The sequence below is a fragment of the Onychomys torridus genome, chromosome 16 (assembly GCF_903995425.1).
Source record: "Onychomys torridus chromosome 16, mOncTor1.1, whole genome shotgun sequence".
Lineage (NCBI taxonomy): Eukaryota > Metazoa > Chordata > Mammalia > Rodentia > Cricetidae > Onychomys > Onychomys torridus.
In genome coordinates, this window is record NC_050458.1 from 15,147,547 (window position 1) to 15,164,844 (window position 17,298).

The 17,298-nt window shown below is 34.4% G+C and overlaps 1 protein-coding gene across 3 annotated transcripts in view; it reads right to left on the reverse strand.

The window, feature by feature from the left end:
* The window catches only part of Csmd3 (CUB and Sushi multiple domains 3), a 1,137,155-nt gene that overhangs the window by 816,817 nt on the left and 303,040 nt on the right, over window positions 1–17,298 (reverse strand). For all 3 annotated transcript variants that reach the window (XM_036207646.1, XM_036207645.1, XM_036207647.1), the window contains exon 5: window positions 15,671–15,878. In XM_036207646.1, coding sequence (XP_036063539.1) covers window positions 15,671–15,878 — 208 coding nt within the window. The remainder of the gene's footprint in view (window positions 1–15,670; window positions 15,879–17,298) is intronic.

A 17,298-nucleotide genomic window follows, 5' to 3' on the forward strand; every position in this document is an offset into this window, starting at 1 on the left:
TGGATAATCAACAATTAATCATATGCTATCAATTAAATTCTTAGAAGGAAGGGAGCCACTTTGCTTGGTTATTCTCATGTGACCCAGAGAAGTGTGAAGGCACTAGAGAACTAAACATTGTAGATTCATGTTGATAAGTGTATAATATAATGTCACAGTTATGTCAAGAATAGAATGATAGAACACAATCACAAATAACACTTGATTCCATTTGTAACATGAAGAGTGGTAACGACAGAGACAGTGACTCTGGATGAGCCAAGTAGAGAAGTTCCAAGGTAAAAATAAAATAGGAATGGAATACAGGGGAGACGGCACACTGAGGAAAGTCCATGCTGGATAAGCCTGAAAACGTGATCTCAATCCCTGGCATGACCTAAAAGCTAGGCACAGCAATGTGCATCTTGAACCCCAACACTGCCAGGGTAGATGGTTGTTAAATACAAATGGATTTTGACAACTCAAAGGCCAGCCAGGGTAGCATAATCAATGAAATTCAGGTTCAGTGAAAGACCCTGGTTTTTGGTTGTTTGTTTTTATTATTGTATGTTTGTTTTATTTTATTTTACCTTAAAAGGAAAGAGAGCTAATGAAGAAGACACTCAGTGTCCAGCTCTAGTCTCTCTCTACACAGAGGTACACACAAACATATGACTCCCCCCCACCACCACACAAACACACACATTCTCTCCTATCCCTGTCCCCCTCATATACACAGAAATGAAAAAGGAGGCAAAATTGCATTGGCTATTTGCTAATTAACTGAAAAAAAAGCAATGACAGAAATCAGAACTTCTGGACATTTTTAACACTCAAACTCATTTGTTGGTGAAAAAGAAGGAATTCATATTTCTAACACAAGATCTTTTTTAATTAAAAAATTTGTTATTTATTTTACATACCAAAAATCCCCCTCTTCCCTCCTCCTGCCCCTTCAGTCTCTCCCTCCCAACCTATCCCCCATTCCCTCCTACAAGAAGGTAAGGCCTCCCATGGGGAGATACATTTAGTAGAGGCAGGTCCAAGCCCCTCCCCTGCCTCAAGCCTGCCAACAGGAGATCTTAATCTTTTGTTTCTGAGATACTGGGTTGATATTTCTAGGTTAATAATGCTATGAAAATACTATCCAAAAAATAAAGGAGAGACTGTGAAATCACCAAAAACAATTAAAATGAGTTGGGAATATTTTATTACATAGGCACGGTCAGAGGCCTGAAGACATTCCCAACAAATGTTGAGCTGAATCACTATTCTGCGCTCAGTGCCCATGCAGAATCCTTCTTAAAAATCACGTCGTCTCTGGCCTGTACGTGACCCAGAGATATCATTTCTATAGACACTGATATGATTGTAGCCCACCATGGGTGTATTGTGAATCATCAGCAAAAGAGTTGGTGGTGGCCATATGGTATACTACAACTTGTCCTATCAAGACAAACTGAAGGTAAAACGGTCTCTTTCAGCACCAGTCCTTGTACTTACCCACCATGTTTGTAGATGCTTCTATGTAAATTATTTCAACTTTCCTCATTAATCATGAAAGATATTCTGTGTCCCACATATTCGATTACAAGTATTAATCATGAGTGTTCAGCCCACTTTTCATTAAAATACATGAGCATAAAACTTAAATAGTATCATAACTTTCTTATCATTATTCATCTACTTTTAGATAAGTCTGAGGGATTTAATAGCCTCACTTGTAGTTAAGCCTTGAACACCCATGTTAGCATTAGACGGAGGTGGAAATCTTCATTTTGAAGTCCATTTTCTTCTGTGGGGAAGGCTAATTTGAAAATATCATGAGTTAGCTAAAAGCATTGCATCACTTTTCTTATTCTTTTCAGAGAGTAACAGCTAAGTAGAATGCACCTAAAAATCCCATCTACATCTAAATGCTTCGGAAGGCGGCCCACTCAGTTAACCTTCAGAAACAGACTTCTGCTTGTGGGAGGCCTAGCCAAGGCTCTCAATCAAAGGAGACTAAGCTGACATGGATACCAACAAATTTATTTGTGATAATTTCGGGAACAACCAAGACTGTTGAACCAAGTTTTGTGAGAAAATATTATGTGTGGTATCCAGTTTAAGACTTAAAGAAAGAAAAATTCTACATTGGGCATTGTGTCATTATTTTGACATTTTAGCACTTAGTACAGTTTAGATAAATATTTCAATGCAATTTGTACAATTAATATTTTGTTGAATAATTGTCATACTTGTATTCCTGAACACTGTTCTGCTGTGGGATGTTCTGTATGTCAAATATGTTGCTATGGTTGGTTAATAAATAAAACACTGATTGGCCAGTAGCCAGGCAGGACGTATAGGCGGGACAAGCAGAGAGGAGAAATCAGGGAAGTGAAAGGCTGAGGCAGAGAGACACTGCCACCCGCGGCCATGACAAGAGAGATGTAAGGTACCGGTAAGCCACAAGCTATGTGGCAAAGTATAAATTAATAGAAATGGGTTAATTTAAGATAGAAGAAGTAGATAACAAGAGGCCTGCCATGACCATACAGTTTGTAAGCAATATAAGTATCTGTGTGTTTATTTGGTTGTGTCTGAGTGGCTGTGGGGACTGGCAGGTGAGAGAAACTTGTCCTGACCTGAGACAGGCAGGAAAACTCAAGCTCCACTCTTCAAATTTGATAACAGTGAATGATTGGTTTCTATGATTTCAGCTACCTGTCATCAACTTAGTCGGAACAGACTACATTAAAAATTTTAAAAAAACAAAAAAACAAACAAACAAAAAAACCATTCAAAAGTCTTGGTTAAATATTACATTACACTAAATTCATTTTTAGATATCATTAATTTCTCAACATTCCTAATCTACAAATCAAATTTTATTAGGTTTTTCAAACATGGCCACTGATAGTATCCATAGGACTCAATTCCAAGGCATTTCCCAGCATACATATTCCCAAATTGGCAGATACTCAAGACATTTATGTAGGAAATAATTAAGTCATCTTGTGCGATCTTATATAAGATGCCGCAGCACTTGCATGTCAACTATGCATATCACTCACAGCCTTACTAAGTTATTATAATGCATCTTGAGTACTGTGTGAATAGTAATTATTCTTTTATTGATAGAATAATTACAAGAAGTAGAAGTTAGTATATATGCAGAAAGATATATGGTTGTTGCTATTTTCAAATATTCCAGTCTGACTTTGATGTTCATCTTCAGGTATAACACACTGATAGAGATGGCCGGAAACAGGTGACCTAATATTAGTATACGCAGTACTCACTGCTATGTGTTTTCAGACAACCCTTGGGATTATTAGAACACACATTTTGGTAAGTACTGTCATAATGTCTCTGAGAATAAAAGTAAATTATCAGTTCTCAAATAAGCATCACTTAAACTTTAGAATACATAATATTTTTATGTTCATGTGTTTGGGTCAAATCAACTAGTAAGAAACAGTCTCATTAAACCCACCCCCACCCTGCGCTTACCTGAGATGCTAGTGTTGATTGATGGCTGCTAGTATAGGGAGATTCATTACTTCAGGAACAATGACCCTTTGAGGATATGAGTGTGTGGATGTGGATCCATAGGAACAGACTAATTATCTTTGAATTCATGAAAGTGAACATTTCAAAAGTTAAAAATTTATCTAAAAGAGATTTTGAAGAAGAAAAAGAAAAACATTTCTGATATGAAAAGATATGCCACTTTGGCACAGGCTAAATTTATGTAAGGTGTTACAGTGAAATAAAAAAAAAAAACAGTTTATAGTATATGACTTCCACAACAGGTGAGTAAATGAAGAATAAGTTTTGTATAAATTAATTGGAGTTAATTTTTTCACAGAATTGATCTATTAAAATGAATGAATTTACCACACTTCATAGTTGTTTGTTAAGGATGTAGAAAATAACATATATATTATGAAAACTTAATTTCCTTATATTTAAGGAAATATCACTATTTTCCATTAGCTTGTGCTTCTTGTAAAATGAGTTTTCAGGAATAAGCATATCATATTAATTCATAGGTGAGCTATATGGACAAATATCAGTATACTGCTACACACTTGATTTCAAGTCACTTCTTTCCATGTTCTAGCAATGCCCCATGGCTAACCTCGGTTTCATTCTTCTTGTTATAATGTCACATAGCCCATTGAATCCTTTGCCTGGCTGTTCCACTTTACAACTAAGTTGTGCATGTTGAAGAAATTTCATTCAAACTCCCAACGTCCTGCTGCTAAAGATCACATCGTGCAAAACCTCAAATAGATTCAGAGCATTGTGAGGGTTTGCTCCAATTCTTCAGTGGTCTTTATCTTGAATGAATCCAGGTCTCCAGCACAAACCTATCATCTCTCATTTTTGTCACATGGTTTTGTCATTTTCCTTAGATGGAAATCAGAAACTTTCAGAAAGGATGTGGCAATGTTTCAGTCCCGACAATATAACCTCACATATGCCAGCTCTTTATCCTTTCCTCCTACCAAAATGGTAACAGTGTCTTCTGTCTGAACTAAGACCAATCACCAGTTCATACATTGTAGGGAATTTAATAATTCATGCATTAGCTTTCAGATTACAACTGAGAAAACACATAGATGAAAGGAGTAAATAAGAATAGAAACATTAGAGTTTCAGACTCTTTATAATATTCCGGAGAGTGTTTTATACAAGTGGAGGGGAAGTGATGGGGGAAGGAATTCAAGTTGCTGTACATGAGAGCTCCTTAGGGAGCACGAGTATATAGTCTTTCATAAATATATTTGGCTAAATAAGGCCAGAAAGTGAGCACACCATTGTTATATAATCACATGATATATCAACTAATTTTCTCATCACTCTGCAAAGATAGCTAAGACAAGCACAAAAGTTAGAAGATTTATTTTGACTCATAGTTTGAAATAGTGAAGTAGACAGGAGTAAGTTCATGTGGGCTGGACCAGTGTGGGCATGAGATGACTTGATCACATCTGAGGGGATCAGGAAAGAGAAAGTGTTTATTGGAACTGGGGCAACCCACTGCTTGCAACTGTGCACTGGATCCTATTGGTTCCCCAGTCTCCCCAAATGGTGATAGTATTTGGGGAATAAATTCTGAAAGACAGATAGTAATGTACAAATTTAATAAAACCCCAACAGGTGTACACTATACCCTATCTTTGAAATTTAATGTTTCATTGTTCAAATTAAATACTTCATATAGCTAAATTAATCATAAGTTAAAAAACTATACAGACATTTACTGACTTGTATGGATCTAGTTACTATTCAGGACTGCATTGTAGTCCATGGAGATCCAACAGTATATATAAGAGCTAATTCTGTTCCTATTTAAACAGGATCTAACTACATAGCCCAGATTGTCCTTGAATTGTGATCATCCTTTTCTTATTGTCCAGAGTGATAGGACTATAGGATATGCCACTATGCAGAATTTGAGCTCTGATAATTTGGAGTGAGAAAACCAAGTATTTTTTTTTCATGCAGCACACTAATAATTGGAAAGCTATATACTTTCATTAATAATCAGGAAAATATTTTTTAATTTTACTAATGCATAGTCATATAATTGTCTTTACATAAGAGATACAAACTATATTTCCTAATAAATAACATTTTGTATCTAAAATAAAATGATAAAATTTTGCATTTATTTGGATCTTACTTTGCTATAAAATTTGGAAAATATTCTTTCCATATTTGTCTGCTATATGTTTATTTTAATTTCATCTTTATGTAATTATTTTCCTCCTCATCAAGGAAGCCTTAGATAAACTGACAATTATTTTTGCTACACTGAAAGGTGAATTTTCCTTAAAACAAAAAATAAATAAAATAAAAACAATAAATTAACCATATTGATCAATATCAGCTTAGAGAATTTCTATTTTATGGAAGGGTAGATTTATATACTAATACAAAGTTTAATAGCTACTTAGGCTAAATGCAATATTTTAAAGCATCAATATGTTAATTAACTTATATACCATCATTAATTAATTTCATTGATTTTTACATATGTGAGTACAAACACACCACACTTTAAATTCCTAAATTATTCATAATAGTCGATTTGTGAAAAGGTAAGCTGCAAAAGGCATTGACAGATTAGCAATTGAATTAGAGCTCCAGAGAAGGCTCAGCATTTAAAGTACTTGCTGCTCTTGCAAAAGGCTTCAGTTCCCCTCACCCACAGCTCTGCTTACAACTATCTGTCCCTCCAGTTCTAAGGGATTCAGTGCCCTTCTCTAGTTTCTGGGGACTTAGGGGCAGGGACTAAAACACACATTCTGGATAGATGCACATGGAGGCTAACTATACATGCATACATAAAAATAAAAATGATAATTAAAATACATTAATAGTACTAAATTCTATATTAGAGTTGGGGAGATGACTTAGTTAATATAATGTTTGCTGTGCAAGCACAGGGAACTAACTTAAATCCCCAGTACCCACTTCAAAAACTGGATGTGTCAGTGTGCACCTGTAATTTTAATGCTGAGAAAAAGGAGACACGGACATCTCTGGACAGAAATTTGACTGGTTGGCAAGTTTAGACAGATCTATGGTAAACTCTAGATTTGGTGAGGGATACTTTCTCAAAAAAAAAAGTTGAAGATTGATTGAGAAAGACAAATAATGTCAAACTCTGGTCTACACCAAGAGGGGGGAAGGAGGAAGGAGAGGGAGAAGGAGATGGAGAGAAGGGGGAGGGATTGAGTCTCCGTGTAATCCACTGTACACTTCTTTCTTCCTTTTTGAAACAGGCACCTAAAAGAAGTCTTTTATCAAGCTTTCTAACCTTTTAAATCTCCTCATTTCATTAGAAATCTATTAAGCTCATCTGAAAAGCTGCAAACATGTCAAAAGAGAGTTTCATCAGTGCCTTATGGCTTTTCTTTCTCTGCCCTTCTTCAGAATGCCTAGACTGTAAACTTAGTAGCTCAATCTTGTAACATAATATGATTTTGGCAATAAAAGCTGTCTACAAATGCAACAATAACAAAAATCCATCATGAGCATCTTATACTGCCCGTCCTGTATAAAATGCTTGCAAATCGTCTTTAAAATTTTTCATTGTAAAACAAAAGTGTGTGCCTTTTCTAAACCTATTGTGTTTGTTTTTATGCATTGGATTTATTTTCCTTTTTATCTAATCAAGACGAATGAATATTGCTTCAATCAAAAATAATCAATAAATATCAGGAAAAATCAGACTTTTATCTTATTTCTATTCTATGAGACAACAAAACTGCTTATTAATCTCACAACTAAACATAACCTGCTTAAGATGTAAAAGTAGGTTTCTAAGAATTATATATAACTGAAGATTCTATCACTAAGACTTTGTTATTTTTCTAAAAGTGCATGTACAAAGAAGACCAAGAAAGAGAGCAAATGATTACTAAGAAAACCGAAAAAATGAGAATGGAAAAGAGTAAATAGAAAAGGAGTAAGTAGTGAACAAATACAGTAGACGAGCTGCAGAAAAACCTGAGGATACCGTGAGATGTACAGAAAAACTGAGAGTAGAAAAACCACGTATGAAAATCAGAAAAGATAGATTCAGAAAATAATGAGAAAGGGTTGAGCAAAGGACTTCAGTGTCACAGAACTAACAAGATCAAATGTTACAGATAAATCAAATTCAGGTAAGTATTAAGTTTGGAACTGAAAGGTTGTTGGTCATTTTGTGAAATGTATTTACAAGGAAATAATGGGAACAAACCAAGTTAAATCTATGTGAAGATTGATCAGTCTGATAGCAAAGCTTGATGGCATAGAGAAAATTAGGAAAATCAGCAGCGTGATCCTGAGTAGGTGAGAAAGAAACAGATTTGATGTATAACTGGAAGCAATGTCTGGAGATGGTAACCAGTCTTGTTTGGAAATCTACAAATAAATTTATCAGCATATATCTGAATGTTAAGCAAAATTTTAACCAAAAAATAAATATAAATGTGTGGAATAACCCATGTTAATCAAAATACATTGCATGCATTAATTTAATTTAAATGAGATTAACTTATATATTTTCTTTGGCATAAAATATGAATATTCTTTTCTCAATTATACTCTGATCTTGAAAATCATAGTCATTATTTTAACTCCATATAGTATTTAGGTTTTTAAAAACTTATGAATTTTTATTCCTGTTTTAAACTACTTTTTATAATTCAGTCACACACTCACAAAACAGGAATATTCTCACAAAAATCTGGCTTGAAATAGGATTCAGCTAACATGTCAAACTGGGCTATTTATTTTCTTCTGAACTCCAAGTGTCAATAAGTTTTTCTAAATTTCTTTCATTAGTTATAGCCCTTCTGCTATCTAATCTAAAAGCATCGCTGTTATAGAATCCTTCACTATGAGTTGTCATGTTGAGCCCATTGGCCTTTGTCATCACTCTTTCCCATGTAACCTCATTCCCATTTCTTTGTACATCTTTCATAAAAAAAAAAAAAATCCCTAATAGTTTAGTTCAGGTGGACTATCCACCCCATCTTCACTTTGTCTTAATACAACTCCAGCTAAACTCACCCATAAACTTGATTTCATTATAATTACCATGTCCTATGACACCCTGTTACTAAACTAGTGGTCAGTTTGAAAGTTTGTTTTATTAGCTAATCACCCATATTTGAAGACCCATCAGAGACATGTGGATCTCTGTGAGTTGATTTTCAAACCAGTCTACAAGGCATGCTCTGAGCCCTGCCTCAAAACAAACAAACAAACATCACTAGTTGGCATAACTGAGCAGTAGCTTGAAAGTTTTTTCATTTGACTTCATGGATATCTTTTCTGTGTGGTTTTCTTCCTTTTCCCCTTCTCACCCCAGTTTGTGGAAATTTTGGAGGCGAAATGCCCTGATGCTTAATTTCTTTTAATTTAACAATATATTCTATCTTCAAAGGTAATAATAGCTATTTCTGAATTATTAGATTTTATTAATATGTCCTGCCCCTGCAAGCAAAAGCCACCTACATGTATACCAGCTACATCAAACTTCCTTCATACAGATCATACCACCAAAATGTCTTATCTCTTCCCATCACTAGTGTTATTCAATTTTCTCAATTATTGAAGCCAATAATCACTTATTTCCTTTCTTCCATTTCATGTCTCCCTTTTCAAATCTGCTTCTACACTTTTCTAGATACTAATTAGTTTTCCACAACTGTTTTGATACTCTTGTTCTAGAAACTGTAAGTTCTCACCTAAATTGAATATTGACAATAAACTTATTTTAATTTTTAATTTTTATTATATTATATTTTATTTTAAAGTTTATTTTCTGTAAAACAGCCACAAAATACTTTTGCCTAAATGATAAATTTCATCATGCTACTATTATGGCAAAACCATGAAAGGGCTGTACATCTCACCAGTACTAAAGTCGTCAGCAATGAGTCCTGATCTGGCTGCTACTATTTCTTTTCCTATTCATGGCTGTCTTTTTCCAGCCAGAGCAGTTTAGCACAGTGGACCCATGTGTGATTTATGTACTTTTCTCTGATCTTAGTTTCTCCTGGAATACTCATTCCTGATTTCTGTTTGGTATCCTTTCTTACGTGAAGATACTTTTGAATCTTATGATCTAAGTAAAACAGACTACCAGCATACCAAACATTCCTGCTATTCCCACATCTCTAATTCTTTTTCACATTTTCATTGTTTTGATTATGTTGATTTATATTCATTATACAAAGTGAAGAGATTCAAATGCCATTTTCAAATAGATTATGCATGTGACCATATTCACTATATAACCCATTCTATTCTTCATATGCAAATGCTTATTATACATGGTATTTAAACACACATATATTTATTTACATGTGTATACACACACACATAAATGAAAGGAAACACATTCTCATTCAAACTTGTTGACATTTTTTATTTGATTGATTGCTAGTCATTATTACTGGGTTCAAATAGATTCTCAATATATTTTTATTTTATTTTTTTCCTAATTTGTAAGGATAAGAAACTTCTATTCATATGTATCTTTACCATTTTTCATTTTGCTTTATTAACAAACTTTGTTATTTAGTTTGTCAATTTTATACATGTTTATAATGTTTTCTGGTTACTCACCTGCCCATCATCTCTCGTCTCTCTCACACTTTTACCAGTCTCCCTTCTTACAAATCTATCAGAGTTCTCAGGAACCTTTTACAGAGACCTATATCCTGAACCATTTCACAGTGCATTCCTCTCATAGTCCTGAACTTCAAGTCTTCTTTTAAGGTTTTTGATGCAGTTTGATTTGGCTTTGATACAAGATGAAAAAGATGGGTGTTTAGTTTTATTAATCAAATGTGGATATCCATTTTTTTCAGCATTATTTGTTGAATATACTGACTTTTGTCTAGTATATAATTTTAGCTTAATAAAAACTTGAGAATTATAGTGTGTAGGTTTATTTCTTGCTCCATGATAGCATTTCATATCTAACGTGTTTATGCTGGTAGCATGTTGCTTTTATTAATATGGTCCTATAATACAATTTTAAATCGGGTATTGTGATATTTCCTTAATTTTCCTTTTTGCTCAATATTGCTTTGGCTTTCCATGATCTTATGGTTCCATATGAATTTTCAATGTTTTCTCATTACTATTGATAATGACATTGGAGTTTTGATTAGAATTTTATTGAATCAGCAGACCACTTGGTATTATAATCAATTTCTTTTTTGTTATAATTTTTACTATTTAAAATAATTTTAACATAAAATATATTTTATTATATTCTTCCCCTTCCCCAGGTCCTTCCATATCCTTTCCTTGTCTAATCACTAACTTTAAGTTCTTTCTCAAAAACGAAACAAAACCCAATAGAAACAAAACCAAGAAAACACAACAACCCCTCCAAAAAAAAAAAAAAAACCAAACAACAAACCCACCAAGCTGTAACCAAATAAAAGTAGATAGATCAACTGTATAATCCATTGTATGTTTGTGAACTGATCATGAACACAAGCTCTGCTGTGGGATATTCTTTATGCTGTGAATGTGTTGCTCTGATTGGTTAATAAATAAAGTGCTGATTGGCCAGTAGTCAAGCAGGAAGTATAGGCAGAACAAAGAGAGAGGAGAATTCTTGGAACAGGAGGCTGAATCAGGAGATGCTACCAGCCACAGTCATGAGAAGCAGATGTTAAGATACTGGTAAGCCAGCTTATGCACCAAGGACAGGTCCCGGTTCCACTGACTGGGCCTCCTAAACAGCTCAAACTAATCAACTGTCTCACTTATCCAGAAGGCCTGGTCCAGTTCCATGGGGGTTCCTCAGCTATTGGTTCACAGTTCATGTGTTTCCATCAGTTTGGCTATTTGTCCCTGTGCTTTTTCCAATCATGGTCTTAATATCACAGCCATGGAGTTGTTGATATAACCAGTGTTATTGCATTGGAGAAAACTAATTTTCCTTCTCCCAGCAGGTATAAATGGCAGTTAATTTGTTATCCTTTCAATTAGGTGTCAGGATTTCATCCATTCCTTCATTCATTCACTTATTCACTTTTTGAAAAATGTAACAAAATAAAATGAGATAAAATAAAAACTATCATATCAAAGTTGAACTAGACAAATCAATTGAAGAAAAAGAGCCTAAGAGAAGGCACAGGAATCAAAGACCCACTTGTTCACAAACTCAGAAATCCATAAAAACACAAAGGACACAATACAGACCTGTGCAAGGTCTGTGCATGCTACTTCCATCTGAGTAAGTTCATATGACCATTGTTCATGTTGATTTAGAGGGCCTGATCTCTTGGTGTCCTGTATCACTCCCTGGCTCTTACAGACTTTCTGACTCCTCTTAAGCAGAATTCCCTGAGCTATGAGGAAGGGGATTTGATGGAGGCCTTCCATTTAGGCCTGAGTGTTCCAAGGTCTTTCATTCTTTGTGTTATGGCTGGCTATGGGTCTCTCTATGTTTTTTCCATCTGTTGCAGGAGGAAGATTCTCTGATTTTTGTGAGTGATGTACTAATCTATAAGTATAGCAGAATATCATTTTATCACCAAATTAGTTTGTCTTTTTTAGACCAGTATTACTTGATTTTACTCTAGATTCCTGGACTATCTAGTCTCTGGTTCTTGGTCACCCAGTAGTGTTTGTATGTGTTCCATCTCATGGTGTGCTTTAACTCAAATGATTGGTTACTATGAAATCTTTGTTCCATTGCCGTAGCATATCTTGCCAGCAGTACACCATTGTGGATAGTGGAGTTCTGTCTTGCTTGGTGACTAAATTTCTCTTTTGATAGTGTGCAGAGTACATTCCTGTACCAAAGACTCAGGGATGTAAGGGTGAAGCCTCCATGAAGATCCTGACTTGACATCTCCATGTTCAATGGTTTGTGGAGGTGTTATTTTCAGCAATTGGACTTTGCAAACAGTTTGTGAAGAGCAATTTATAATCTTGATAACAGCCTCAGTAGGTTGGAAATTGCCGTGGGGTCTTTTTGGATAACAACTCAAATAGATGTAACTCAGTCCCTGTACTGGGAAGCTTCAGTTGGTGACATAGATGGCCAGGTGAAACTCTGTCTCCCCCATTATCTTTTGGTTTCCTTTAGATCACCTTCATATTTGCATATATTTTAGGAAGTTTCTACTGTATTTGGTTTCCATTCTACCCTTTCAATGACCTTTCATTTTACCTGTCTTTGCTCTTATTCCCTCCTAGATCCCCTTTCTCTTCCCCACCATTAGATCCTCCCATTCCAACATCCCCTTACATCCATATCTATTTATTTTATTTCCTTTTACTAAGGAGGTTTATCTGGCTCCTTCATACCTATTATACAGAACTCTATACTGATCTATAGAACTGCTTTGTGGCTCTGTATATTAAAGCTTGGCTACCATTGACTTAACAGTTAATATCCACGTATAAGCAAATACATACCACATTTGTCTTTCGGTGTCTGGGATACCTCATCCAGGATGATTTTTTTTTCTAGTTCCATCCATTTGCCTGCAAATTTTGTGTCATTATTTAAATGGCTGAGTAATACTCTAGTGTGTAAATGTGCCATATTTTCTTTATCTCTTTGTTGCAGGACATCTAGGTTCTTTCTATTTTCCAGCTAGTATGGATTGTACAACAATGGTTGATCAAGTGTACTTGTGGTAGGATGAAGAATCCTTTGGGTATATGCTTAAGTGAGGTATAATTAGATCTTGATGTTTGATTCCCAGCTTCCTGAGCATTCATCACAACTGATTTCCAAATTGGCTATCCAAGTTTGCAATCCCACCAGCAATGGATGAGTGTTCCTTTTACTCCACATTTTTGCCAGGATGATCTATCACATATTTTTATTGATACTAGTCATTCTGAAGGGTGTAGTGTGAAATCTCAAAGTAGTTTTGATTTCTATTTTCCTGATGGTTAAAGATGATTAATATTTCTTTAAGTGTTTTTTAGCCAACTGAGTTTCCTCTATTAAGAATTCTCTATATAGATCTGTACAAGATTTATTCATTTTATTTGTTTTCTTAAAATCTATTTTCTTAAGTTATTTATATATTTTGAAATTAACTGTCTACTGAATGTAGAGTTAATATTAATATACTGCCATTTTGTTCAAATGTGGAAGCTTCTCAGTTTCATGAGGTTCCGTTATTAATTGTTGACCTTACTGCCTGTGCTAACATTGCTCCGTTCAGAAAATCTTCTCCTGTGCCAATTTTTTCAAGGCTATTCACCACTTTTCTCTTCCTCATGTTCAATGTATCTGTTTTTTATTAAGATATTTGGAATTGAGTTCTGTGTAGGGTGGTAAGGATGAATCTATTAGGTTTCTTCTACATGCAGCCCATCCAGTTTGACCACCAACATTGTTGAACATATTGTCTTCTTTACAGCATGCATTTTTGTCCTGTTCTTTAAGTATCAAGTGTCAATAGGTATGTGGATACATGTCTGGGACTTCCAGGGGATTCCACTTATCAACTTGTCTGCCATGCCTATATCATATTGTATTTATTACTATAGTTTTATAGTATAACTTGAATCTGTGGATGATGATGCCTCCAGCAGTTTTATTACTATTGAGGATTGTTTTAGCTATCTTGATTTTTGAATGTTTTTGTTCTTTTTAATGTTCTCGTATGAAGCTGAGGATTGTCCTTTCATGATCTGGGAAGAATTGTGTTTGGATTTTTATGGGGGTAGCACTGAATCTGTAGATTGGTTTTGGTGGGATAGCCATTTGTACTATCTTAATCCTACCAAACCATAAGCAATAAAGACCTTTCTATCTTCCAATAAATTCTTCAGTGACATAAAGTCTTTCACTTGCCTGGTTAGAGATAACCTGAGATATTTTATATTATTTGTAGCTATTTTAAAAGTTATTTCCCTGATTTCTTTCTCAGATCATTTTTGGTTTGTATATAGAAAAGCTATTGAATTTTGTGAATTAATTTTGTAACCAGCTACTTTGCTGAAAGTATGTAGAAGCTAAAGGAGCTTCCTTGTGGAATTTTTTGGGTCACTTTGTATAGTATCATATCATCTACAAATATAGACATGGTAAAACCATTTTCACACTGCTAATTTTTTTTTATGCATGAGAATGTTATGTCTCTGCTTCTTTCCATGTTTTCAATTTCTTTCATTCATGTTTCCTGAATTATATTGTCCATACTGTAGACTCTCATCATTGTATTCATCAGTTGCTTAAGTCAACCACTCAAGTTTCTATTTCAATACTACCTTCCTTCCCATTCCTAAACATTTTCAGAATAATTTTCATTCTAATTCTAGTTACGCAGTAATTAATTTCCTCTGCTCCGTTGTTTCTAGTGACTGTGCTTTCCTGTAGGATTCCTGTAGTCACTCCTGAAGTAACCCTCCTATAGCTAATCAAGCCACACTTAGAATCAATTTCTACATTTCATAAGACATTTCATAAGACACTTCATTTGACATTTCAGACTTGAGGATTTAACTGTTTCAGGTAAATCCCCACCGCTCTGAGACACACTTTCCACAACTCCAAAGGTCCCCCCTATTCTAGTGTGGCTAGATAGTCACTTCCCCATTGATCATTTACCATTATTTCAGTCAAAAGTATCCTCAAAACAGTACATGAAATTTTGAAAACAATATAAGCAAAGACTTTAATTAAAGTATATTACTCCCAACAAGCATCTTTTGAAAGTAAAATGCTCACTAGACCATGTCTTGAGTCTCTAAACAAAAATTCCATCTTCAAAAAAATTTGTCTTCAGATAGAACAGGATAAGAAAATGATTTGTTAATGCAAATTAAGCCAAGTTGCTGCTAGGACTGCACACTTAATTTTAAAGCAATGACTAAGTTCGGACGAGCATCATGAAGAATGGCACTATAAGTGGCTGGAGAAACAGATTTGATTTCCTTGCCATAATAACACACTGATTATCCTAACTGATCCAGTGATGTTAATAGTGATGAAAAGCTGACTGTCAAAATTCTATTATCACATCAGCACCTCAGTCCATAAAAGTATCCCTCAGTTCTGACAAAGCTCCTTTATAATTTTTCAAAACGCCACATGATCCTTTCAACAGTCAGATCTTAAGGCTGCAGATAGAGTTTGGTGTTCCCCACTTTGCTTCAGACAATGACCCCGATACTAGCATAAATCAAGTTATCCACTTACCATATTGTAGGTGGCTCAGAACCTTCTATTTCTAGGTAATCATATTTTTCTTCCATTTGGAAATCAGTAAATATAAGTGAAATTGTGTCCCCTGGCTCTGCTACAATGGTCCATGTGCAGTCTGCATTGTTATGGTATTCATTAGGAAAACCCGGGCTGGATATGATGCCACTGGATCCTCTCATTGTTCCTCCACAAGCATCTTCAGCTGTTAAAAACAGTAAGAATACATTAAAATCCCATTATTATGGCAAGTTTAACTGAGTCAATTCAGTGTGTTTATTATATATTAAAACTACAATTCAAATTTTATATCCAGTAAGTCTGTGAGAAGTCATTCTGTTTCATGTATAAATATAAACCACATTGTGAAAATGGATAACCAATGTTTGAATTAGTCATGTGCATAAGTGGAAAAAGAAACTACCCTCCAGAATTAGGTCCCAGTATAATGAAATCCAGTTTATTTTCATGGTTAATTGTACAAAGAAATGAGTTTCTAAAATGATAAAACAGTTAACCCTTTCACACATTTTTGGTGTTTGTAGACTGTCTTTATTTTTTAATGTGTTTATACATAAAGTAAAGACCTGAGTGATGAGTGATGAGGCAATATAATATAGTTTAGAGTGGACTGTGTCAAAACCTATTGAAAAGTATTAGTGGGGACATACTTGAAATAAAAGAATATATTGCATATAGAGGATAATTTAATTAAATGGGAATAATAATTAATTATTATTATTATTAATTAATAAATTATTCTAAATAATTCTTAGGAAATCCTCTATAAGTCCATAATACAATGCACATATTTTCTAATACACACCTGAAATACATACATATATGTAAATATTTACATATATACAGATGTACAGTAATATAACTTTGCATTAGAATTTCAATTTTGAGCTACATTCTGATTTGTGAATAAGACTTCACATAGATCCCGCACTTAGGCTGATGGTGTGTACTATGAGAGTTTACATGAGCATCTGAGTCAGTCTGAGACTATGAGAGTAAAGACTGCATCATCCTAAAGAAATTGAAGTTAGAATATTTGCCTGTCATAACACTGCTTAGGCTAATCAAGCTAATAGGTTACACATTTACTTGTGCAGTAAATTGCATTATGATTTATGCCATTGCTTTTACTAGCTCAGGGAACTCCTTAGTGTAAGTCACTGGAGGAAATGTCCATTTCTATAATGACCAATTACTATTTGATGTGATGGAGCACCTCAGAGCTTTTTTTTTTTTTTAATTTAACTCCATAATGGACAGGAAGTACATGATGTTGTTAGTGGGAATAACATCATTACTACCTTGTACGAATCAAATTGCATTAACATTTTCTACCTCATTCTTCATACCTTTAGCAGCATAATTTATAACATCACTGAAGACACATTTAACTCTAATTACACGTTCTTGAAAAATGTGATGCATGTTCTTATGTGTTTCTTGCATGGTATCTATAATTTTGTTATTTTTAGAGATTGTTCTATAATTACATAATTCTCCCTTCCCATTATTTCTTCTGAACTTCCTCACACACTTTTCTATAAGAATAAACCTGTGGTCTTGTTTAATCCTTGTGCCATATTGCTATACCTTCTTTCTTACCA